A 25,260-nucleotide genomic window follows, 5' to 3' on the forward strand; every position below is an offset into this window, starting at 1 on the left:
ATCCCTGGTAGGTTCATGGTCAGTATGTTGTAGTGATGAGATCACTGGTAGGTTCATGGTTCAGTATGTTGTAGTGAGGTGCTGCAGGAAGAGATCCCTGGTAGGTTCATGGTCAGTATGTTGCAATGAGGTGCTGCAGGAAGAGATCCCTGGTAGGTTCATGGTCAGTATGTTGTAGTGAGGTGCTGCAGGATGAGATCACTGGTAGGTTCATGGTCAGTATGTTGTAGTGATGAGATCACTGGTAGGTTCATGGTCAGTATGTTGTAGTGATGAGATCCCTGGTAGGTTCATGGTCAGTATGTTGTAGTGAGGTGCTGCAGGATGAGATCACTGGTAGGTTTATGGTCAGTATGTTGTAGGGATGAGATCCCTGGTAGGTTCATGGTCAGTATGTTGTAGGGATGAGATCCCTGGTAGGTTCATGGTCAGTATGTTGTAGGGAAGAGATCCCTGGTAGGTTCATGGTCAGTATGTTGTAGTGATGTGCTGCAGGACGAGATCCCTGGTAGGTTCATGGTCAGTATGTTGTAGTGATGAGATCACTGGTAGGTTCATGGTTCAGTATGTTGTAGTGATGTGCTGCAGGATGAGATCACTGGTAGATTCATGGTCCAGTATGTTGTAGTGATGTGATGCAGGATGAGATCACTGGTAGGTTCTTGGTCAGTATGTTGTAGTGATGTGCTGCAGGATGAGGTCCCTGGTAGGTTCATGGTCAGTATGTTGTAGTGAGGTTCTGCAGGACGAGATCCCTGGTAGGTTCATGGTCAGTATGTTGTAGGGATGAGATCACTGGTAGGTTCTTGGTCAGTATGTTGTAGTGATGTGCTGCAGGATGAGATCCCTGGTAGGTTCATGGTCAGTATGTTGTAGTGAGGTTCTGCAGGACGAGATCCCTGGTAGGTTCATGGTCAGTATGTTGTAGGGATGAGATCCCTGGTAGGTTCATGGTCAGTATGTTGTAGGGATGAGATCCCTGGTAGGTTCATGGTCAGTATGTTGTAGTGATGAGATCACTGGTAGGTTCATGGTTCAGTATGTTGTAGTGAGGTGTTGCAGGATGAGATCCCTGGTAGGTTCATGGTCAGTATGTTGTAGTGAGGTTCTGCAGGATGAGATCCCTGGTAGGTTCATGGTCAGTATGTTGTAGGGATGAGATCCCTGGTAGGTTCATGGTCAGTATGTTGTAGTGTGGTGCTGCAGGATGAGATCCCTGGTAGGTTCATGGTCAGTATGTTGTAGGGATGAGATCCCTGGTAGGTTCATGGTCAGTATGTTGTATTGATGAGATCACTGGTAGGTTCATGGTTCAGTATGTTGTAGTGAGGTGTTGCAGGATGAGATCCCTGGTAGATTCATGGTCCAGTATGTTGTAGTGATGTGATGCAGGATGAGATCACTGGTAGGTTCTTGGTCAGTATGTTGTAGTGAGGTGCTGCAGGATGAGATCACTGGTAGGTTCATGGTCAGTATGTTGTAGTGATGAGATCCCTGGTAGGTTCATGGTCAGTATGTTGTAGTGAGGTGCTGCAGGATGAGATCACTGGTAGGTTTATGGTCAGTATGCTGTAGTGATGTGCTGCAGGATGAGATCACTGGTAGATTCATGGTCCAGTATGTTGTAGTGATGTGCTGCAGGATGAGATCACTGGTAGATTCATGGTCCAGTATGTTGTAGTGATGTGATGCAGGATGAGATCACTGGTAGGTTCTTGGTCAGTATGTTGTAGTGATGTGCTGCAGGATGAGATCCCTGGTAGGTTCATGGTCAGTATGTTGTAGTGAGGTTCTGCAGGACGAGATCCCTGGTAGGTTCATGGTCAGTATGTTTTAGGGGAGAGATCCCTGGTAGGTTCATGGTCAGTATGTTGTAGTGTGGTGCTGCAGGATGAGATCCCTGGTAGGTTCATGGTCAGTATGTTGTAGGGATGAGATCCCTGGTAGGTTCATGGTCAGTATGTTGTAGGGAAGAGATCCCTGGTAGGTTCATGGTCAGTATGTTGTAGTGTGGTGCTGCAGGATGAGATCCCTGGTAGGTTCATGGTCAGTATGTTGTAGGGATGAGATCCCTGGTAGGTTCATGGTCAGTATGTTGTATTGATGAGATCACTGGTAGGTTCATGGTTCAGTATGTTGTAGTGAGGTGTTGCAGGATGAGATCCCTGGTAGGTTCATGGTCAGTATGTTGTAGTGAGGTGCTGCAGGATGAGATCACTGGTAGGTTCATGGTCAGTATGTTGTAGTGATGAGATCCCTGGTAGGTTCATGGTCAGTATGTTGTAGTGAGGTGCTGCAGGATGAGATCACTGGTAGGTTTATGGTCAGTATGCTGTAGTGATGTGCTGCAGGATGAGATCACTGGTAGATTCATGGTCCAGTATGTTGTAGTGATGTGCTGCAGGATGAGATCACTGGTAGATTCATGGTCCAGTATGTTGTAGTGATGTGATGCAGGATGAGATCACTGGTAGGTTCTTGGTCAGTATGTTGTAGTGATGTGCTGCAGGATGAGATCCCTGGTAGGTTCATGGTCAGTATGTTGTAGTGAAGTTCTGCAGGACGAGATCCCTGGTAGGTTCATGGTCAGTATGTTTTAGGGAGAGATCCCTGGTAGGTTCATGGTCAATATGTTGTAGTGTGGTGCTGCAGGATGAGATCCCTGGTAGGTTCATGGTCAGTATGTTGTAGGGATGAGATCCCTGGTAGGTTCATGGTCAGTATGTTGTAGTGTGGTGCTGCAGGATGAGATCCCTGGTAGGTTCATGGTCAGTATGTTGTAGGGATGAGATCCCTGGTAGGTTCATGGTCAGTATGTTGTAGGGAAGAGATCCCTGGTAGGTTCATGGTCAGTATGTTGTAGTGATGTGCTGCAGGACGAGATCCCTGGTAGGTTCATGGTCAGTATGTTGTAGTGATGAGATCACTGGTAGGTTCATGGTTCAGTATGTTGTAGTGAGGTGCTGCAGGATGAGATCCCTGGTAGGTTCATGGTCAGTATGTTGTAGGGATGAGATCCCTGGTAGGTTCATGGTCAGTATGTTGTAGGGAAGAGATCCCTGGTAGGTTCATGGTCAGTATGTTGTAGTGTGGTGCTGCAGGATGAGATCCCTGGTAGGTTCATGGTCAGTATGTTGTAGTGAGGTTCTGCAGGATGAGATCCCTGGTAGGTTCATGGTCAGTATGTTGTAGTGATGAGATCACTGGTAGGTTCATGGTTCAGTATGTTGTAGTGATGTGCTGCAGGATGAGATCACTGGTAGATTCATGGTCCAGTATGTTGTAGTGATGTGATGCAGGATGAGATCACTGGTAGGTTCTTGGTCAGTATGTTGTAGTGATGTGCTGCAGGATGAGATCCCTGGTAGGTTCATGGTTCAGTATGTTGTAGTGATGTGCTGCAGGATGAGATCACTGGTAGATTCATGGTCCAGTATGTTGTAGTGATGTGATGCAGGATGAGATCACTGGTAGGTTCTTGGTCAGTATGTTGTAGTGATGTGCTGCAGGATGAGATCCCTGGTAGGTTCATGGTCAGTATGTTGTAGTGAGGTTCTGCAGGACGAGATCCCTGGTAGGTTCATGGTCAGTATGTTTTAGGGAGAGATCCCTGGTAGGTTCATGGTCAATATGTTGTAGTGTGGTGCTGCAGGATGAGATCCCTGGTAGGTTCATGGTCAGTATGTTGTAGGGATGAGATCCCTGGTAGGTTCATGGTCAGTATGTTGTAGTGTGGTGCTGCAGGATGAGATCCCTGGTAGGTTCATGGTCAGTATGTTGTAGGGATGAGATCCCTGGTAGGTTCATGGTCAGTATGTTGTAGGGAAGAGATCCCTGGTAGGTTCATGGTCAGTATGTTGTAGTGATGTGCTGCAGGACGAGATCCCTGGTAGGTTCATGGTCAGTATGTTGTAGTGATGAGATCACTGGTAGGTTCATGGTTCAGTATGTTGTAGTGAGGTGCTGCAGGATGAGATCCCTGGTAGGTTCATGGTCAGTATGTTGTAGGGATGAGATCCCTGGTAGGTTCATGGTCAGTATGTTGTAGGGAAGAGATCCCTGGTAGGTTCATGGTCAGTATGTTGTAGTGTGGTGCTGCAGGATGAGATCCCTGGTAGGTTCATGGTCAGTATGTTGTAGTGAGGTTCTGCAGGACGAGATCCCTGGTAGGTTCATGGTCAGTATGTTGTAGTGATGAGATCACTGGTAGGTTCATGGTTCAGTATGTTGTAGTGATGTGCTGCAGGATGAGATCACTGGTAGATTCATGGTCCAGTATGTTGTAGTGATGTGATGCAGGATGAGATCACTGGTAGGTTCTTGGTCAGTATGTTGTAGTGATGTGCTGCAGGATGAGATCCCTGGTAGGTTCATGGTCAGTATGTTGTAGTGAGGTTCTGCAGGACGAGATCCCTGGTAGGTTCATGGTCAGTATGTTGTAGGGATGAGATCACTGGTAGGTTCTTGGTCAGTATGTTGTAGTGATGTGCTGCAGGATGAGATCCCTGGTAGGTTCATGGTCAGTATGTTGTAGTGAGGTTCTGCAGGACGAGATCCCTGGTAGGTTCATGGTCAGTATGTTGTAGGGATGAGATCCCTGGTAGGTTCATGGTCAGTATGTTGTAGGGATGAGATCCCTGGTAGGTTCATGGTTCAGTATGTTGTAGTGATGTGCTGCAGGATGAGATCACTGGTAGATTCATGGTCCAGTATGTTGTAGTGAGGTTCTGCAGGACGAGATCCCTGGTAGGTTCATGGTCAGTATGTTGTAGGGATGAGATCACTGGTAGGTTCTTGGTCAGTATGTTGTAGTGATGTGCTGCAGGATGAGATCCCTGGTAGGTTCATGGTCAGTATGTTGTAGTGAGGTTCTGCAGGACGAGATCCCTGGTAGGTTCATGGTCAGTATGTTGTAGGGATGAGATCCCTGGTAGGTTCATGGTCAGTATGTTGTAGGGATGAGATCCCTGGTAGGTTCATGGTCAGTATGTTGTAGTGATGAGATCACTGGTAGGTTCATGGTTCAGTATGTTGTAGTGAGGTGTTGCAGGATGAGATCCCTGGTAGGTTCATGGTCAGTATGTTGTAGTGAGGTTCTGCAGGATGAGATCCCTGGTAGGTTCATGGTCAGTATGTTGTAGTGATGAGATCACTGGTAGGTTCATGGTTCAGTATGTTGTAGTGATGTGCTGCAGGATGAGATCACTGGTAGATTCATGGTCCAGTATGTTGTAGTGATGTGATGCAGGATGAGATCACTGGTAGGTTCTTGGTCAGTATGTTGTAGTGATGTGCTGCAGGATGAGATCCCTGGTAGGTTCATGGTCAGTATGTTGTAGTGAGGTTCTGCAGGACGAGATCCCTGGTAGGTTCATGGTCAGTATGTTGTAGGGATGAGATCACTGGTAGGTTCTTGGTCAGTATGTTGTAGTGATGTGCTGCAGGATGAGATCCCTGGTAGGTTCATGGTCAGTATGTTGTAGTGAGGTTCTGCAGGACGAGATCCCTGGTAGGTTCATGGTCAGTATGTTGTAGGGATGAGATCCCTGGTAGGTTCATGGTCAGTATGTTGTAGGGATGAGATCCCTGGTAGGTTCATGGTTCAGTATGTTGTAGTGATGTGCTGCAGGATGAGATCACTGGTAGATTCATGGTCCAGTATGTTGTAGTGATGTGATGCAGGATGAGATCACTGGTAGGTTCTTGGTCAGTATGTTGTAGTGATGTGCTGCAGGATGAGATCCCTGGTAGGTTCATGGTCAGTATGTTGTAGTGAGGTTCTGCAGGACGAGATCCCTGGTAGGTCATGGTCAGTATGTTGTAGGGATGAGATCACTGGTAGGTTCTTGGTCAGTATGTTGTAGTGATGTGCTGCAGGATGAGATCCCTGGTAGGTTCATGGTCAGTATGTTGTAGTGAGGTTCTGCAGGACGAGATCCCTGGTAGGTTCATGGTCAGTATGTTGTAGGGATGAGATCCCTGGTAGGTTCATGGTCAGTATGTTGTAGGGATGAGATCCCTGGTAGGTTCATGGTCAGTATGTTGTAGTGATGAGATCACTGGTAGGTTCATGGTTCAGTATGTTGTAGTGAGGTGCTGCAGGAAGAGATCCCTGGTAGGTTCATGGTCAGTATGTTGCAATGAGGTGCTGCAGGAAGAGATCCCTGGTAGGTTCATGGTCAGTATGTTGTAGTGATGTGCTGCAGGACGAGATCCCTGGTAGGTTCATGGTCAGTATGTTGTAGTGAGGTGCTGCAGGATGAGATCACTGGTAGGTTCATGGTCAGTATGTTGTAGTGATGAGATCCCTGGTAGGTTCATGGTCAGTATGTTGTAGTGAGGTGCTGCAGGATGAGATCACTGGTAGGTTTATGGTCAGTATGTTGTAGGGATGAGATCCCTGGTAGGTTCATGGTCAGTATGTTGTAGGGATGAGATCCCTGGTAGGTTCATGGTCAGTATGTTGTAGGGAAGAGATCCCTGGTAGGTTCATGGTCAGTATGTTGTAGTGATGTGCTGCAGGACGAGATCCCTGGTAGGTTCATGGTCAGTATGTTGTAGTGATGAGATCACTGGTAGGTTCATGGTTCAGTATGTTGTAGTGATGTGCTGCAGGATGAGATCACTGGTAGATTCATGGTCCAGTATGTTGTAGTGATGTGATGCAGGATGAGATCACTGGTAGGTTCTTGGTCAGTATGTTGTAGTGATGTGCTGCAGGATGAGGTCCCTGGTAGGTTCATGGTCAGTATGTTGTAGTGAGGTTCTGCAGGACGAGATCCCTGGTAGGTTCATGGTCAGTATGTTGTAGGGATGAGATCACTGGTAGGTTCTTGGTCAGTATGTTGTAGTGATGTGCTGCAGGATGAGATCCCTGGTAGGTTCATGGTCAGTATGTTGTAGTGAGGTTCTGCAGGACGAGATCCCTGGTAGGTTCATGGTCAGTATGTTGTAGGGATGAGATCCCTGGTAGGTTCATGGTCAGTATGTTGTAGGGATGAGATCCCTGGTAGGTTCATGGTCAGTATGTTGTAGTGATGAGATCACTGGTAGGTTCATGGTTCAGTATGTTGTAGTGAGGTGCTGCAGGAAGAGATCCCTGGTAGGTTCATGGTCAGTATGTTGCAATGAGGTGCTGCAGGAAGAGATCCCTGGTAGGTTCATGGTCAGTATGTTGTAGTGATGTGCTGCAGGACGAGATCCCTGGTAGGTTCATGGTCAGTATGTTGTAGTGAGGTGCTGCAGGATGAGATCACTGGTAGGTTCATGGTCAGTATGTTGTAGTGATGAGATCCCTGGTAGGTTCATGGTCAGTATGTTGTAGTGAGGTGCTGCAGGATGAGATCACTGGTAGGTTTATGGTCAGTATGTTGTAGGGATGAGATCCCTGGTAGGTTCATGGTCAGTATGTTGTAGGGATGAGATCCCTGGTAGGTTCATGGTCAGTATGTTGTAGGGAAGAGATCCCTGGTAGGTTCATGGTCAGTATGTTGTAGTGATGTGCTGCAGGACGAGATCCCTGGTAGGTTCATGGTCAGTATGTTGTAGTGATGAGATCACTGGTAGGTTCATGGTTCAGTATGTTGTAGTGATGTGCTGCAGGATGAGATCACTGGTAGATTCATGGTCCAGTATGTTGTAGTGATGTGATGCAGGATGAGATCACTGGTAGGTTCTTGGTCAGTATGTTGTAGTGATGTGCTGCAGGATGAGGTCCCTGGTAGGTTCATGGTCAGTATGTTGTAGTGAGGTTCTGCAGGACGAGATCCCTGGTAGGTTCATGGTCAGTATGTTGTAGGGATGAGATCACTGGTAGGTTCTTGGTCAGTATGTTGTAGTGATGTGCTGCAGGATGAGATCCCTGGTAGGTTCATGGTCAGTATGTTGTAGTGAGGTTCTGCAGGACGAGATCCCTGGTAGGTTCATGGTCAGTATGTTGTAGGGATGAGATCCCTGGTAGGTTCATGGTCAGTATGTTGTAGGGATGAGATCCCTGGTAGGTTCATGGTCAGTATGTTGTAGTGATGAGATCACTGGTAGGTTCATGGTTCAGTATGTTGTAGTGAGGTGTTGCAGGATGAGATCCCTGGTAGGTTCATGGTCAGTATGTTGTAGTGAGGTTCTGCAGGATGAGATCCCTGGTAGGTTCATGGTCAGTATGTTGTAGGGATGAGATCCCTGGTAGGTTCATGGTCAGTATGTTGTAGTGTGGTGCTGCAGGATGAGATCCCTGGTAGGTTCATGGTCAGTATGTTGTAGGGATGAGATCCCTGGTAGGTTCATGGTCAGTATGTTGTATTGATGAGATCACTGGTAGGTTCATGGTTCAGTATGTTGTAGTGAGGTGTTGCAGGATGAGATCCCTGGTAGATTCATGGTCCAGTATGTTGTAGTGATGTGATGCAGGATGAGATCACTGGTAGGTTCTTGGTCAGTATGTTGTAGTGAGGTGCTGCAGGATGAGATCACTGGTAGGTTCATGGTCAGTATGTTGTAGTGATGAGATCCCTGGTAGGTTCATGGTCAGTATGTTGTAGTGAGGTGCTGCAGGATGAGATCACTGGTAGGTTTATGGTCAGTATGCTGTAGTGATGTGCTGCAGGATGAGATCACTGGTAGATTCATGGTCCAGTATGTTGTAGTGATGTGCTGCAGGATGAGATCACTGGTAGATTCATGGTCCAGTATGTTGTAGTGATGTGATGCAGGATGAGATCACTGGTAGGTTCTTGGTCAGTATGTTGTAGTGATGTGCTGCAGGATGAGATCCCTGGTAGGTTCATGGTCAGTATGTTGTAGTGAGGTTCTGCAGGACGAGATCCCTGGTAGGTTCATGGTCAGTATGTTTTAGGGAGAGATCCCTGGTAGGTTCATGGTCAGTATGTTGTAGTGTGGTGCTGCAGGATGAGATCCCTGGTAGGTTCATGGTCAGTATGTTGTAGGGATGAGATCCCTGGTAGGTTCATGGTCAGTATGTTGTAGGGAAGAGATCCCTGGTAGGTTCATGGTCAGTATGTTGTAGTGTGGTGCTGCAGGATGAGATCCCTGGTAGGTTCATGGTCAGTATGTTGTAGGGATGAGATCCCTGGTAGGTTCATGGTCAGTATGTTGTATTGATGAGATCACTGGTAGGTTCATGGTTCAGTATGTTGTAGTGAGGTGTTGCAGGATGAGATCCCTGGTAGGTTCATGGTCAGTATGTTGTAGTGAGGTGCTGCAGGATGAGATCACTGGTAGGTTCATGGTCAGTATGTTGTAGTGATGAGATCCCTGGTAGGTTCATGGTCAGTATGTTGTAGTGAGGTGCTGCAGGATGAGATCACTGGTAGGTTTATGGTCAGTATGCTGTAGTGATGTGCTGCAGGATGAGATCACTGGTAGATTCATGGTCCAGTATGTTGTAGTGATGTGCTGCAGGATGAGATCACTGGTAGATTCATGGTCCAGTATGTTGTAGTGATGTGATGCAGGATGAGATCACTGGTAGGTTCTTGGTCAGTATGTTGTAGTGATGTGCTGCAGGATGAGATCCCTGGTAGGTTCATGGTCAGTATGTTGTAGTGAGGTTCTGCAGGACGAGATCCCTGGTAGGTTCATGGTCAGTATGTTTTAGGGGAGAGATCCCTGGTAGGTTCATGGTCAGTATGTTGTAGTGTGGTGCTGCAGGATGAGATCCCTGGTAGGTTCATGGTCAGTATGTTGTAGGGATGAGATCCCTGGTAGGTTCATGGTCAGTATGTTGTAGTGTGGTGCTGCAGGATGAGATCCCTGGTAGGTTCATGGTCAGTATGTTGTAGGGATGAGATCCCTGGTAGGTTCATGGTCAGTATGTTGTAGGGAAGAGATCCCTGGTAGGTTCATGGTCAGTATGTTGTAGTGATGTGCTGCAGGACGAGATCCCTGGTAGGTTCATGGTCAGTATGTTGTAGTGATGAGATCACTGGTAGGTTCATGGTTCAGTATGTTGTAGTGAGGTGCTGCAGGATGAGATCCCTGGTAGGTTCATGGTCAGTATGTTGTAGGGATGAGATCCCTGGTAGGTTCATGGTCAGTATGTTGTAGGGAAGAGATCCCTGGTAGGTTCATGGTCAGTATGTTGTAGTGTGGTGCTGCAGGATGAGATCCCTGGTAGGTTCATGGTCAGTATGTTGTAGTGAGGTTCTGCAGGACGAGATCCCTGGTAGGTTCATGGTCAGTATGTTGTAGTGATGAGATCACTGGTAGGTTCATGGTTCAGTATGTTGTAGTGATGTGCTGCAGGATGAGATCACTGGTAGATTCATGGTCCAGTATGTTGTAGTGATGTGATGCAGGATGAGATCACTGGTAGGTTCTTGGTCAGTATGTTGTAGTGATGTGCTGCAGGATGAGATCCCTGGTAGGTTCATGGTCAGTATGTTGTAGTGAGGTTCTGCAGGACGAGATCCCTGGTAGGTTCATGGTCAGTATGTTGTAGGGATGAGATCACTGGTAGGTTCTTGGTCAGTATGTTGTAGTGATGTGCTGCAGGATGAGATCCCTGGTAGGTTCATGGTCAGTATGTTGTAGTGAGGTTCTGCAGGACGAGATCCCTGGTAGGTTCATGGTCAGTATGTTGTAGGGATGAGATCCCTGGTAGGTTCATGGTCAGTATGTTGTAGGGATGAGATCCCTGGTAGGTTCATGGTTCAGTATGTTGTAGTGATGTGCTGCAGGATGAGATCACTGGTAGATTCATGGTCCAGTATGTTGTAGTGATGTGATGCAGGATGAGATCACTGGTAGGTTCTTGGTCAGTATGTTGTAGTGATGTGCTGCAGGATGAGATCCCTGGTAGGTTCATGGTCAGTATGTTGTAGTGAGGTTCTGCAGGACGAGATCCCTGGTAGGTTCATGGTCAGTATGTTGTAGGGATGAGATCACTGGTAGGTTCTTGGTCAGTATGTTGTAGTGATGTGCTGCAGGATGAGATCCCTGGTAGGTTCATGGTCAGTATGTTGTAGTGAGGTTCTGCAGGACGAGATCCCTGGTAGGTTCATGGTCAGTATGTTGTAGGGATGAGATCCCTGGTAGGTTCATGGTCAGTATGTTGTAGGGATGAGATCCCTGGTAGGTTCATGGTCAGTATGTTGTAGTGATGAGATCACTGGTAGGTTCATGGTTCAGTATGTTGTAGTGAGGTGTTGCAGGATGAGATCCCTGGTAGGTTCATGGTCAGTATGTTGTAGTGAGGTTCTGCAGGATGAGATCCCTGGTAGGTTCATGGTCAGTATGTTGTAGTGATGAGATCACTGGTAGGTTCATGGTTCAGTATGTTGTAGTGATGTGCTGCAGGATGAGATCACTGGTAGATTCATGGTCCAGTATGTTGTAGTGATGTGATGCAGGATGAGATCACTGGTAGGTTCTTGGTCAGTATGTTGTAGTGATGTGCTGCAGGATGAGATCCCTGGTAGGTTCATGGTCAGTATGTTGTAGTGAGGTTCTGCAGGACGAGATCCCTGGTAGGTTCATGGTCAGTATGTTGTAGGGATGAGATCACTGGTAGGTTCTTGGTCAGTATGTTGTAGTGATGTGCTGCAGGATGAGATCCCTGGTAGGTTCATGGTCAGTATGTTGTAGTGAGGTTCTGCAGGACGAGATCCCTGGTAGGTTCATGGTCAGTATGTTGTAGGGATGAGATCCCTGGTAGGTTCATGGTCAGTATGTTGTAGGGATGAGATCCCTGGTAGGTTCATGGTTCAGTATGTTGTAGTGATGTGCTGCAGGATGAGATCACTGGTAGATTCATGGTCCAGTATGTTGTAGTGATGTGATGCAGGATGAGATCACTGGTAGGTTCTTGGTCAGTATGTTGTAGTGATGTGCTGCAGGATGAGATCACTGGTAGGTTCATGGTCAGTATGTTGTAGTGAGGTGCTGCAGGACGAGATCACTGGTAGGTTCATGGTCAGTATGTTGTAGTGGATGAGATCACTGGTAGGTTCATGGTCAGTATGTTGTAGTGATGTGCTGCAGGATGAGATCCTGGTAGGTTCATGGTCAGTATGTTGTAGTGAGGTGCTGCAGGATGAGATCACTGGTAGGTTCATGGTCAGTATGTTGTAGGGTGATGTGCTGCAGGATGAGATCACTGGTAGGTTCATGGTCCAGTATGTTGTAGATGTGCTGCAGGATGAGATGTAGATTCTGGTCCAGTATGTTGTAGTGAGGATGAGATCACTGGTAGGTTCATGGTCAGTATGTTGTAGTGATGTGCTGCAGGATGAGATCACTGGTAGGTTCATGGTCAGTATGTTGTAGTGATGTGCTGCAGGATGAGATCACTGGTAGGTTCATGGTGGTCAGTATGTTGTAGTGATGTGCTGCAGGATGAGATCCCTGGTAGGTTCATGGTCAGTATGTTGTAGTGAGGTGCTGCAGGACGAGATCCCTGGTAGGTTCATGGTCAGTATGTTGTAGGGATGAGATCCCTGGTAGGTTCATGGTCAGTATGTTGTAGGGATGAGATCCCTGGTAGGTTGATGAGATCCTGGTAGGTTCATGGTCAGTATGTTGTGAGGTGTGCAGGATGAGATCCCTGGTAGGTTCATGGTCAGTATGTTGTAGTGAGGTGCTGCAGGATGAGATCCCTGGTAGGTTCATGGTCAGTATGTTGTAGGGATGAGATCCCTGGTAGGTTCATGGTCAGTATGTTGTAGTGATGTGCTGCAGGAAGAGATCCCTGGTAGGTTCATGGTCAGTATGTTGTAGTGATGTGCTGCAGGATGAGATCCCTGGTAGGTTCATGGTTCAGTATGTTGTAGTGAGGTGCTGCAGGATGAGATCCCTGGTAGGTTCATGGTCAGTATGTTGTAGTGAGGTGCTGCAGGATGAGATCACTGGTAGGTTCATGGTCAGTATGTTGAGGTGTGATGAGATCCCTGGTAGGTTCATGGTCAGTATGTTGTAGTGAGGTGCTGCAGGATGAGATCACTGGTAGGTTTATGGTCAGTATGTTGTAGTGATGTGCTGCAGGATGAGATCACTGGTAGGTTCATGGTCAGTATGTTGTAGTGATGTGCTGCAGGATGAGATCACTGGTAGTTCATGGTCAGTATGTTGTAGTGATGTGCTGCAGGATGAGATCCCTGGTAGGTTCATGGTCAGTATGTTGTAGTGAGGTTCTGCAGGACGAGATCCCTGGTAGGTTCATGGTCAGTATGTTGTAGGGATGAGATCCCTGGTAGGTTCATGGTCAGTATGTTGTAGTGTGGTGCTGCAGGATGAGATCCCTGGTAGGTTCATGGTCAGTATGTTGTAGCAGGATGAGGTAGGTTCTGTCAGTATGTTGTGAGGGATGAGATCCCTGGTAGGTTCATGGTCAGTATGTTGTAGTGTGGTGCTGAGGTTCTGCAGGATGAGATCCCTGGTAGGTTCATGGTCAGTATGTTGTAGTGATGAGATCACTGGTAGGTTCATGGTTCAGTATGTTGTAGTGAGGTGCTGCAGGATGAGATCCCTGGTAGGTTCATGGTCAGTATGTTGTAGTGAGGTGCTGCAGGATGAGATCACTGGTGTTCATGGTCAGTAGGATGAGATCCCTGGTAGGTTCATGGTCAGTATGTTGTAGTGAGGTGCTGCAGGATGAGATCACTGGTAGGTTCATGGTCAGTATGCTGTAGTGATGTGCTGCAGGATGAGATCACTGGTAGGTTCATGGTCAGTATGTTGTAGTGATGTGCTGCAGGATGAGATCACTGGTAGGTTCATGGTCAGTATGTTGTAGTGATGTGCTGCAGGATGAGATCACTGGTAGGTTCATGGTCAGTATGTTGTAGTGATGTGCTGCAGGATGAGATCCCTGGTAGGTTCATGGTCAGTATGTTGTAGTGAGGTGCTGCAGGATGAGATCCCTGGTAGGTTCATGGTCAGTATGTTGTAGTGAGAGATCCCTGTAGGTTCATGGTCAGTATGTTGTAGTGTGGTGCTGCAGGATGAGATCCCTGGTAGGTTCATGGTCAGTATGTTGTAGTGATGGTGCTGCAGGATGAGATCCCTGGTAGGTTCATGGTCAGTATGTTGTAGTGATGTGCTGCAGGACGAGATCTGGTAGGTTCATGGTCTGGTAGATTCATGGTCAGTATGTTGTAGTGATGTGCTGCAGGATGAGATCACTGGTAGATTCATGGTGGTCAGTATGTTGTAGTGATGTGCTGCAGGATGAGATCCCTGGTAGGTTCATGGTCAGTATGTTGATGTGTGCAGTGATGAGATCACTGGTAGGTTCATGGTTCAGTATGTTGTAGTGATGTGCTGCAGGACGAGATCCCTGGTAGGTTCATGGTCAGTATGTTGTAGTGAGGTTCTGCAGGATGAGATCCCTGGTAGATTCATGGTCAGTATGTTGTATTGATGTGCTGCAGGACGAGATCCCTGGTAGGTTCATGGTTCAGTATGTTGTAGTGAGGTGCTGCAGGATGAGATCCCTGGTAGGTTCATGGTCAGTATGTTGTAGTGAGGTTCTGCAGGACGAGATCCCTGGTAGGTTCATGGTCAGTATGTTGTAGTGAGGTGCTGCAGGATGAGATCCCTGGTAGGTTCATGGTCAGTATGTTGTAGTGATGAGATCCCTGGTAGGTTCATGGTCAGTATGTTGTAGTGAGGTGCTGTAGGTCTTCTTCAACTTATCCCACTACCATATTATTTACCAGAATAATACATTAGCCTCTAAAACGTCATCAATTTATCTCTATTAAAACAGCGGAAGGAAGCAAACACAGTTTTTTTCCAGAAAATCATAAAATGTTATATTATTTCAGGAGCTCATTTGTGTTGTTCTCTCTGTTGTGTTTTAACAGTTGATCTGACTGGAAGTGTGGAGAGTTTTTACAGCCGTGTTCCCTTTAAGAAGATGGTGTCTTATTCCGTACGCAGCCGCGTCAACCTGAGTGACAAGCCTATCACTGAGGGGTAAGAGACTTTAGGGCGGTGTCAACCTGAGTGCCAAGCCTATCACTGAGGGGTAAGAGGCCTTAGGGTGGTGTTACCTGAGTGCCAAGCCTATCACTGAGGGGTAAGAGGCCTTAGGGCGGTGTTACCTGAGTGCCAAGCCTATCACTGAGGGGTAAGAGGCCTTAGGGCGGTGTTACCTGAGTGCCAAGCCTATCACTGAGGGGTAAGAGGCCTTAGGGCGGTGTTACCTGAGTGCCAAGCCTATCACTGAGGGGTAAGAGGCCTTAGGGCGGTGTTACCTGAGTCCCAAGCCTATCACTGAGGGGTAAGAGGCCTTAGGGCGGTGTTACTTGGGTCCCACTGGTTCTGGGGCTGAGAGACCTTAGGGCAGTGTTACCTGGGCCCCACTGGTTCTGAGGCTGAGAGACCTTAGGGCAGTGTTACCTGGGTCCCACTGGTTCTGGGGCTGAGAGACCTTAGGGCAGTGTTACCTGGGTCCCACTGGTTCTGGGGCTGAGAGACCTTAGGGCAGTGTTACCTGGGCCCCACTGGTTCTGTTATATTTCACTACTTCAAGCAATAACAAACATCTTCTTTAGGATAATGACAAAGTCTTTGGGAAAACTGTTAGACAATTCCTGTTTAGTTTCTCCAAAGATAAGGTGTGTGCCTGCTTTGTGTTTGTACCAGGTTCCGTGAGTGTGAACGGAGATGTGATGAAGATCCGTGTTGCCGTGGAATCGGATACGTCAGGGACACACAGTCACCTGGTCAGTTGTTATTTAAGTCAACATATTAGCTGACATGTTTTTTACAGTGCTGACAATTCCTCCGACATTCAAAGTTCAAGGGGCAAGAGAGAAGAGGGAAACAATCACAATATAGCTCCAAAGTCCAAAGGAGACACAAATATTTCCTCTAAAGTGTCTTTGTATGCGTGTGTCTTTGTGTGTGTGTGTGTGTGTGTGTCTTTGTGTGTGTGTGTCTTTGTGTGTGTGTCTTTGTGTGTGTGTGTGTGTGTGTGTGTGTGTGTGTCTTTGTGTGTGTGTCTTTGTGTGTGTGTGTGTGTGTGTGTGTGTGTGTCTTTGTGTGTGTGTGTGTGTGTGTCTTTTGTGTGTGTGTGTGTGTGTGTGTGTGTGTGTGTGTGTGCTGTCTCCATCCAGGATCAGACGTTCTCTGCCTGACTCTGAACAGCTTTGGTATCCAGACGTGTGGTGAAGGAGAACGGACAACCTGGAGAGTCCAGGACTGCACCCCCTCCAAAGTAGAAACCGGAGTGTATCCTCTTGGCTGGTACGAGAAACCAGGTGTGTGTAAACGTCCGAGGATAAGTAGGTACAGGGTGACTCCCAAATGGCACCCTATTCCCTATGGGCTCCTGGTCAAAAGTAGTGCACTACATAGGGAATAGGGTGCCGTTTGAAAATCTACAATGTTTAGGGTAGCTTACTCAGCGAGGAGGCATGAAACACATCTTGTTCGAACTTCTGGCCAACATCTTGAGTTCTCTCTTACCTTTGACGTTTGATGTCTTGATGTTACTTTCTCTTCTGGAGAATAGTGACAGCGGCGTTGCCCTGGTTACAGTCTGTGTGTCCCAAATGGCACCTTCTCTTTATATAGTGCACTACATTTGACCCAGAGCCCATTGGAGGAATAGTGTGCTATTTGGGACACAGCTGCACACCGATTTAAACAGAAACACGTGTTGTTATGCCTCAGCTGTTCATCTCATTTTGTGGGTTATATTTTGCCACCTGGTAAGGATTGCAGAGACTACAAATTGTTCTTACTTTTTTGGGGAGAAATTCTCAGACTCGCTGGTAATTTTTCTATTCTTAAGAGTCCCACAGCTCACACATTTGTTTCTGTTTCAAGTGGCTCCCTATCTATGTCGTGCACTAGGGTGCTATTCGGGACACAGCGGTAATACATCTTTTCTCCAGTTGGTGTTGCTGAGCCACGTGATCTAGCAGACACATTTATTTAACCAAGTAGGTGTCTGATCGTTAAGGAGTTTATTACGTAATGACTCTAACATTTCCATTGTTCTCCACAGTGAACCAGTGGACTAAATCACCACGGTTGTGCCCCAGTTTCCAACTACGTGTTCCTTCAAAGAATGGTGAGAGTGCAGTGAATATTTCACCTCAGGAGTTAGAATGTACAATAACATCACACTGTTTGTTTGATACGTCAGCTACAACACACAGACTGACTGTGTGTTTATTCCTGCTGTCATCCCCCTGTAAACGGATGAATGGAAGCACGTCATTCTTTCTGTCTCTGGATGAGGCCCCCCAGGTCCTTCTGTATGTGTTTCATTTATTTGACCTTTATTGAACAAGGCACGTCAGTTAAGAACAAATTATTATTTACAATGGCGGCCTGGGATAGAACCAGGGTCTGTAGTGACGCCTCTAGCACTGCAATGTAGCGCCTTAGACCACTGCACCACTCGGGAGCCTATTCCTTATATAGTGCTCCACTTTTGACCCGGGCCCACAGGGCTCTGTTAAAAAATAGTGCATTATGGGAATGGGGTGCTGTTTGGGCGACAACCCATTTCACATTTGTGTGTGTTCAAAGGGACCCCCCTCACATCAAAGAACTAATATGGTCATTTTACGAGTTTTCATTGTGCTGACGTGCAGAAATGTTTACAAGCCACAGTGTTTCCCACTTAGCCTTAGACTCACTTTCTCCATACCCTCCAGTAGCTAGAAACCTGTCCATTAGACAGAGGAGATACTGTCTCCATACCCTCCAGTAGCTAGAAACCTGTCCATTAGACAGAGGAGATACTGTCTCCAGTAGCTAGAAACCTGTCCATTAGACAGAGGAGATACTGTCTCCAGTAGCTAGAAACCTGTCCATTAGACAGAGGAGATACTTCCTCCATACCCTCCAGTAGCTAGAAACCTGTCCATTAGACAGAGGAGATACTGTCTCCAACGGGCTCCAGTAGCTAGAAACCTGTCCATTAGACAGAGGAGATACTGTCTCCAACGGGCTCCAGTAGCTAGAAACCTGTCCATTAGACAGAGGAGATACTGTCTCCATACCCTCCAGTAGCTAGAAACCTGTCCATTAGACAGAGGAGATACTGTCTCCATACCCTCCAGTAGCTAGAAACCTGTCCATTAGACAGAGGAGATACTTCCTCCATACCCTCCAGTAGCTAGAAACCTGTCCATTAGATAGAGGAGATACTGTCTCCAACGGGCTCCAGTAGCTAGAAACCTGTCCATTAGACAGAGGAGATACTGTCTCCAGTAGCTAGAAACCTGTCCATTAGATAGAGGAGATACTGTCTCCAACGGCTCCAGTAGCTAGAAACCTGTCCATTAGACAGAGGAGATACTGTCTCCATACCCTCCAGTAGCTAGAAACCTGTCCATTAGACAGAGGAGATACTGTCTCCAGTAGCTAGAGACCTGTCCATTAGACAGAGGAGATACTGTCTCCAACGGCTCCAGTAGCTAGAAACCTGTCCATTAGACAGAGGAGATACTTCCTCCATACCCTCCAGTAGCTAGAAACCTGTCCATTAGACAGAGGAGATACTGTCTCCATACCCTCCAGTAGCTAGAAACCTGTCCATTAGACAGAGGAGATACTTCCTCCATACCCTCCAGTAGCTAGAAACCTGTCCATTAGATAGAGGAGATACTGTCTCCAACGGGCTCCAGTAGCTAGAAACCTGTCCATTAGACAGAGGAGATACTGTCTCCATACCCTCCAGTAGCTAGAAACCTGTCCATTAGACAGAGGAGATACTGTCTCCAACGGGCTCCAGTAGCTAGAAACCTGTCCATTAGACAGAGGAGATACTGTCTCCATACCCTCCAGTAGCTAGAAACCTGTCCATTAGACAGAGGAGATACTGTCTCCAGTAGCTAGAAACCTGTCCATTAGACAGAGGAGATACTGTCTCCAGTAGCTAGAGACCTGTCCATTAGACAGAGGAGATACTGTCTCCAACGGCTCCAGTAGCTAGAAACCTGTCCATTAGACAGAGGAGATACTGTCTCCAACGGCTCCAGTAGCTAGAAACCTGTCCATTAGACAGAGGAGATACTGTCTCCAACGGGCTCCAGTAGCTAGAAACCTGTCCATTAGACAGAGGAGATACTGTCTCCAACGGGCTCCAGTAGCTAGAAACCTGTCCATTAGACAGAGGAGATAAAGGCTCCAGTAGCTAGAAACCTGTCCATTAGACAGAGGAGATACTGTCTCCAACGGGCTCCAGTAGCTAGAAACCTGTCCATTAGACAGAGGAGAGTACAGGCTTTCAGCTGCTCTCATTACTATCTAGCACAGTGGATAGTGTTGGAATTGGATGCTTAAGAGATCTCTGTCCTTTTGACATTAAAATACATTTCAATGGCTGCATCCCAAATATGGAGCCTTTTACCTTGTGCAGGACACTGCTTCTGAACAGAGCCCTATGGGACAATGTGTTAGATGCAGACAATGTGTTAGATGCAGACAATGTGTTAGATGCAGACAATGTGTTAGATGCGTCCCCTGCTGATAAAGATGTGTGTCTCTCTGCCAGTGAGATTGAATGAGTGGAGACTCCTGGATGCGTCCTCTACTGATAAAGATGTGTGTCTCTCTGCCAGTGAGTTTGAGTGAGTGGAGACTCCTGGATGCGTCCTCTACTCTGGTGGATCCGTCCGTCTCCACGTTTGACATTATTCACATCAGTAAAGACATCGCTGAGGACCTGGACAGGACCAGAGACTGGTGTCTGTCTGGTGAGAAACATCTTCATCGTGTGCCAGAGTCTAGTCTAGCGGTCAACCTCCCCCAACTCAGGACCACACATGTCCCCTGGCAAGAGGGGTTTAAGCCCCTCCTCGGTCTCTCCTGTCTGTGCCCCTCATCTGTGCCCCTCCTCGGTCTCTCCTGTCTGTGCCCCTCATCTGTGCCCCTCCTCGGTCTCTCCTGTCTGAGCCCCAATCCTTGTATTTACCTCTCTCTACTCTCCTCCTTTTCTGTCCGTTAAACTGTGTCTGTGTGTCTCCCCTCAGCCTGTGAGGAGGCTGAGTCCTGTGTTGTGGTGTCAGTGGGGCGGACCGACTCGGCTGTACGCTGTGTCCTCTACCCAGACACCCTGGCCTGTGGCCCCTCCACTACCACCACCGGAGGTCAGGACTGTCGGCTGGTCATCAGAGAGTCAGCTCTCCAGGTCTACCTCCACAAAGGTGGGCAACATCCCTGACCCTGGCTCACTATACATCCCTGACCCTGGCTCACTATACATCCCTGACCCTGGCTCACCATATATCCCTGATCCTGGCTCACTATACATCCCTGACCCTGGCTCACTATACATCCCTGACCCTGGGTCACTATACATCCCTGACCCTGGCTCACTATACATCCCTGACCCTGCCTCACTATACATCCCTGACCCTGGCTCACTATACATCCTTGCCTCACTATACATCCCTGACCCTGGCTCACTATACATCCCTGACCCTGGCTCACTATACATCCCTGACCCTGCGTCACTATACATCCCTGACCCTGGCTCACTATACATCCCTGCCTCACTATACATCCCTGACCCTGGCTCACTATACATCCCTGCCTCACTATACATCCCTGACCCTGGCTCACTATACATCCCTGACCCTGGCTCACTATACATCCCTGACCCTGACTCACTATACATCCCTGACCCTGGCTCACTATACATCCCTGACCCTGACTCACTATACATCCCTGACCCTGGCTCACTATACATCCCTGACCCTGGGTCACTATACATCCCTGACCCTGGCTCACTATATATCCCTGACCCTGGCTCACTATACATCCCTGACCCTGGCTCACTATACATCCCTGACCCTGGCTCACCATATATCCCTGACCCTGGCTCACTTTACATCCCTGCCTCACTATACATCCCTGACCCTGGCTCACTATACATCCCTGCCTCACTATACATCCCTGGCTCACTATACATCCCTGACCCTGGCTCACTGTACATCCTTGCCTCACTATACATCCCTGACCCTGGCTCACTATACATCCCTGACCCTGGCTCACTTTACATCCCTGGCCCTGCCTCACTATACATCCCTGGCTCACTATACATCCCTGACCCTGGGTGACTATATATCCCTGACCCTGGCTCACTATACATCCCTGACCCTGACTCACTATTCATCCCTGACCCTGGGTGACTATATATCCCTGACCCTGGCTCACTATACATCCCTGACCCTGACTCACTATACATCCCTGACCCTGGCTCACTATACATCCCTGACCCTGGCTCACTATACATCCCTGACCCTGGGTGACTATATATCCCTGACCCTGGCTCACTATACATCCCTGACCCTGACTCACTATACATCCCTGACCCTGGCTCACTATATATCCCTGACCCTGGCTCACTATACATCCCTGACCCTGACTCACTATACATCCCTGACCCTGGCTCACTATACATCCCTGACCCTGGCTCACTATACATCCCTGACCCTGGCTCACTATACATCCCTGACCCTGGCTCACTATACATCCCTGACCCTGACTCACTATACATCCCTGACCCTGACTCACTATACATCCCTGACCCTGACTCACTATACATCCCTGACCCTGGGTGACTATACATCCCTTGATCACTATACATCCCCGACCATGGCTCACTTTACTGCTGCTAATGTGACTAGTGTTTGAAGAAACAGAGATGTTTATTGGTGTGTTAGGTCGTGTCAATCACTGCAGCCTACTTCCTGTAATGGTCATTATTATTAGAAAGTGTGATTTATCATCTGAGAGGTGCTGAAGGAGTTTTACAGCTGGTTGATTCCAGTGCAGACAGTATCTCTGTCCCAAATGGCATCCTGTTCCCTACATGGTGCATTACTTTTGACCAGGGCCCATAGTTGTCAGTCCAGGCTTCCCTCTGACTGATGGTTATGTATTCTGTGGGATCCAGAACCCAAGGCGGCGTTGACGTCAGTGTTTATCCCGGCTCACGGAACGCTCCAGGGATCGGCCGTGACAACGCTGCTCGGGTCAGACAGGAAGACAGTCAGACAGTTCTTGGGAGTTCCGTACGCTCGTCCTCCTATCAGAGCCCTCCGTTTCGTACCCCCACAGCCTGCTGAATGGAGTGGCACATGGATCGCCACGGTTACCAGGTAAACAACGACTCTGTGGAGGAAGATTTGTTTTTAAAGACGCGTTATAAAGGTTTTGTATAATTTCATCCAGTAGTTTGGAAAGGGGTGTTCACAAGCCAAAACGGGTCCCTGAAAATGTTATTTAAAAAAATAAAAAAAACATAATATTGAACCTTTATTTAGGTAGGCAAGAACAAATTCTTATTCACAATGACGGCCTAGGAACAGTGGGTTAACTGCCTTGTTCAGGGGCAGAACGACAGATTTTTACCTTGTCAACTCGGGGATTTGATCTAGCAACCTTTCGTTTACTGGTCCGACACGCTAACCACTAGGAAATGTTACATCCTGGAATTTTTTATGTATACACACTACCGTTAAAAAGTTTGGGGCCACTTAGAAATGTCTTTGTTTTTGAAAGAAAAGCAAAACATTTTGTCCATTGAAATAACATTTATCAGAAATGGTTAATGTTGTAAATGACTATTGTAGCTGGAAACAGCAGATTTTTAATGGAATATCTACATTGGCGTACAGAGGCCCATTATCATCAACCATCACAAAAAAAACATACACATTTATAAAATAATATATTCTCCTCTTTTCTACTGTGGATATGTAATACACATTTTGTTTATTCCGTTATTGCTAGCAATATTCATAAAAACATTTAAATAAATACAAATATTTTTCACTTTTTTATTTATTTTAATTTATACACTACTGTTCAAAAGTTTGGGGTCACATAGAAATGTCCTTGTTTGTGAAAAAAAAACACACATTTTTTGCACATTTAAATAACATAAAATTGATCAGAAATACAGTGTAGACATTGTTAACGTTGTAAATGACTATTGTAGCTGGAAACTTTAGAATTTTTGTGGAATATCTACGTAGGTGTACAGAGGCCCATTATCATCAACCATCACTCCTGTGTTCCAATGGCACGTTGTGTTAGCTAATCCATGTTTATCATTTTAAAACGCTAATTGATCATTAGAAAAACCTTTTGCGATCATGTTAGCACAGCTGAAAACTGTTGTTCTGTTTAAACAAGCAATAAAATTGGCATTCTTTAGACTAGCTGAGCATCTGGAGCATCAGCATTTGTGGGTTCGATTGCAGGCTCAAAATGGCCAGAAACAAAGACCTTTCTTCTGAAAAGCATTAGTCTATTTTTGTTCTGAGAAATGAAGGCTATTCCATGCGAGAAATTGCCAAAAAACTGAAGATCTCGTATAACGCTGTGTACCGCTGCCTTCACAGAACAGTGCAAACTGGCTCTAACCAGAATAGAAAGAGTGGGAGGCCCAGGTGCAAAACTGAACAAGAGGGCAAGTACATTAGTGTCTAGTTGAGAAACAGATGCCTCGCAATTCCTCAACTGGCAGCTTCATTAAATAGTACCCGCAGAACACCAGTCTCAACGTCAACAGTGAAGAGGCGACTCTGGGATGCTGCAACTTCTATGATTTGTTATGAATTTGTAAGGGCTTAAGATCCCATTCAATCTCTAAGAATGTCTGTCTGAGTGTCTGTCTGAGTGTCTGTCTGAGTGTCTGTCTGAGTGTCTGCACGCCCGCCCGCCTAGAAGGCCAGCTTGTTATTATGGATGTTTCCATGGTAGACCCAGTTGTACCACATGCAGTGTGTTAATGTGACCTCTAACCCTGTTGTTATGGATGTTTCCATGGTAGACCCAGTGTGTTAATGTGACCTCTAACCCTGTTGTTATGGATGTTTCCATGGTAGACCCAGTTGTACCACATGCAGTGTGTTAATGTGACCTCTAACCCTGTTGTTATGGATGTTTCCATGGTAGACCCAGTGTGTTAATGTGACCTCTAACCCTGTTGTTATGGATGTTTCCCCATGGTAGACCCAGTTGTACCACATGCAGTGTGTTAATGTGACCTCTAACCCTGTTGTTATGGATGTTTCCATGGTAGACCCAGTGTGTTAATGTGATCTCTAACCCTGTTGTTATGGATGTTTCCATGGTAGACCCAGTTGTACCACATGCAGTGTGTTAATGTGACCTCTAACCCTGTTGTTATGGATGTTTCCATGGTAGACCCAGTGTGTTAATGTGACCTCTAACCCTGTTGTTATGGATGTTTCCCCATGGTAGACCCAGTGTGTTAATGTGACCTCTAACCCTGTTGTTATGGATGTTGCCATGGTAGACCCAGTGTGTTAATGTGATCTCTAACCCTGTTGTTATGGATGTTTCCCCATGGTAGACCCAGTTGTACCACATGCAGTGTGTTAATGTGACCTCTAACCCTGTTGTTATGGATGTTTCCCCATGGTAGACCCAGTGTGTTAATGTGATCTCTAACCCTGTTGTTATGGATGTTTCCCCATGGTAGACCCAGTTGTACCACATGCAGTGTGTTAATGTGACCTCTAACCCTGTTGTTATGGATGTTGCCATGGTAGACCCAGTGTGTTAATGTGATCTCTAACCCTGTTGTTATGGATGTTTCCCCATGGTAGACCCAGTTGTACCACATGCAGTGTGTTAATGTGACCTCTAACCCTGTTGTTATGGATGTTTCCCCATGGTAGACCCAGTGTGTTAATGTGACCTCTAACCCTGTTGTTATGGATGTTTCCCCATGGTAGACCCAGTTGTCTGCAGCCTGGAGCTGTGGAGTCATCAGCCAGCAGTGAGGACTGTCTGTACCTCAACATCTTCGTCCCCAGCGGCATCGTAAGTCACATTGTACCGATAGAGATCTTTGTTTCACTAGAAGCCCTGTTGACCTCTCCTTTAGTAACCCCTAGACACCTCAAACACCACTCCACTACCGGTCCCTCAGATTGACAGTTGGTCTGCCGTGTCATTCCTGTTCTTGTCTTTTCCTCTGATAGAGAGGGAGTACAGCGGTCCTGGTGTTCTTCCATAACCCGTCTGGAGCAGCCAGCGATGACACAGCATCTCTACTGGACGGCTCCTACCTGGCTGCCGTCGGCAACATCGTCGTGGTTACCGTCAACACCAGGGTTGCAGCGTTCGGATTCCTCAGCACAGGTGCTCCTCTTAACACACGTCAGAAGCAGCATTCAGTTATCTTATAGGTTATATGCTTTCAAAAGTAACAAAAGACACGAACAAGTGCTGTCTTCTAAATCTGAACTCACAACTGGGTCTGAGAGCGCTGCTGAAATGGCATAATAAGTGAATGTA

The 25,260-nt window shown here is 47.0% G+C and overlaps 1 protein-coding gene across 2 annotated transcripts in view; it reads left to right on the top strand.

Moving 5' to 3' along the window:
• The window catches only part of tg (thyroglobulin), a 100,928-nt gene that overhangs the window by 52,024 nt on the left and 23,644 nt on the right, over positions 1 to 25,260 (top strand). For both annotated transcript variants that reach the window (XM_042315250.1, XM_042315251.1), the window contains exons 34-42: positions 14,820 to 14,931; positions 15,604 to 15,683; positions 16,077 to 16,220; positions 16,973 to 17,038; positions 19,542 to 19,676; positions 19,953 to 20,126; positions 21,881 to 22,085; positions 24,696 to 24,783; positions 24,945 to 25,104. In XM_042315250.1, coding sequence (XP_042171184.1) covers positions 14,820 to 14,931; positions 15,604 to 15,683; positions 16,077 to 16,220; positions 16,973 to 17,038; positions 19,542 to 19,676; positions 19,953 to 20,126; positions 21,881 to 22,085; positions 24,696 to 24,783; positions 24,945 to 25,104 — 1,164 coding nt within the window. The remainder of the gene's footprint in view (positions 1 to 14,819; positions 14,932 to 15,603; positions 15,684 to 16,076; positions 16,221 to 16,972; positions 17,039 to 19,541; positions 19,677 to 19,952; positions 20,127 to 21,880; positions 22,086 to 24,695; positions 24,784 to 24,944; positions 25,105 to 25,260) is intronic.

Source organism: Oncorhynchus tshawytscha, unplaced genomic scaffold (assembly GCF_018296145.1).
Source record: "Oncorhynchus tshawytscha isolate Ot180627B unplaced genomic scaffold, Otsh_v2.0 Un_contig_6265_pilon_pilon, whole genome shotgun sequence".
NCBI classification, from domain to species: domain Eukaryota; kingdom Metazoa; phylum Chordata; class Actinopteri; order Salmoniformes; family Salmonidae; genus Oncorhynchus; species Oncorhynchus tshawytscha.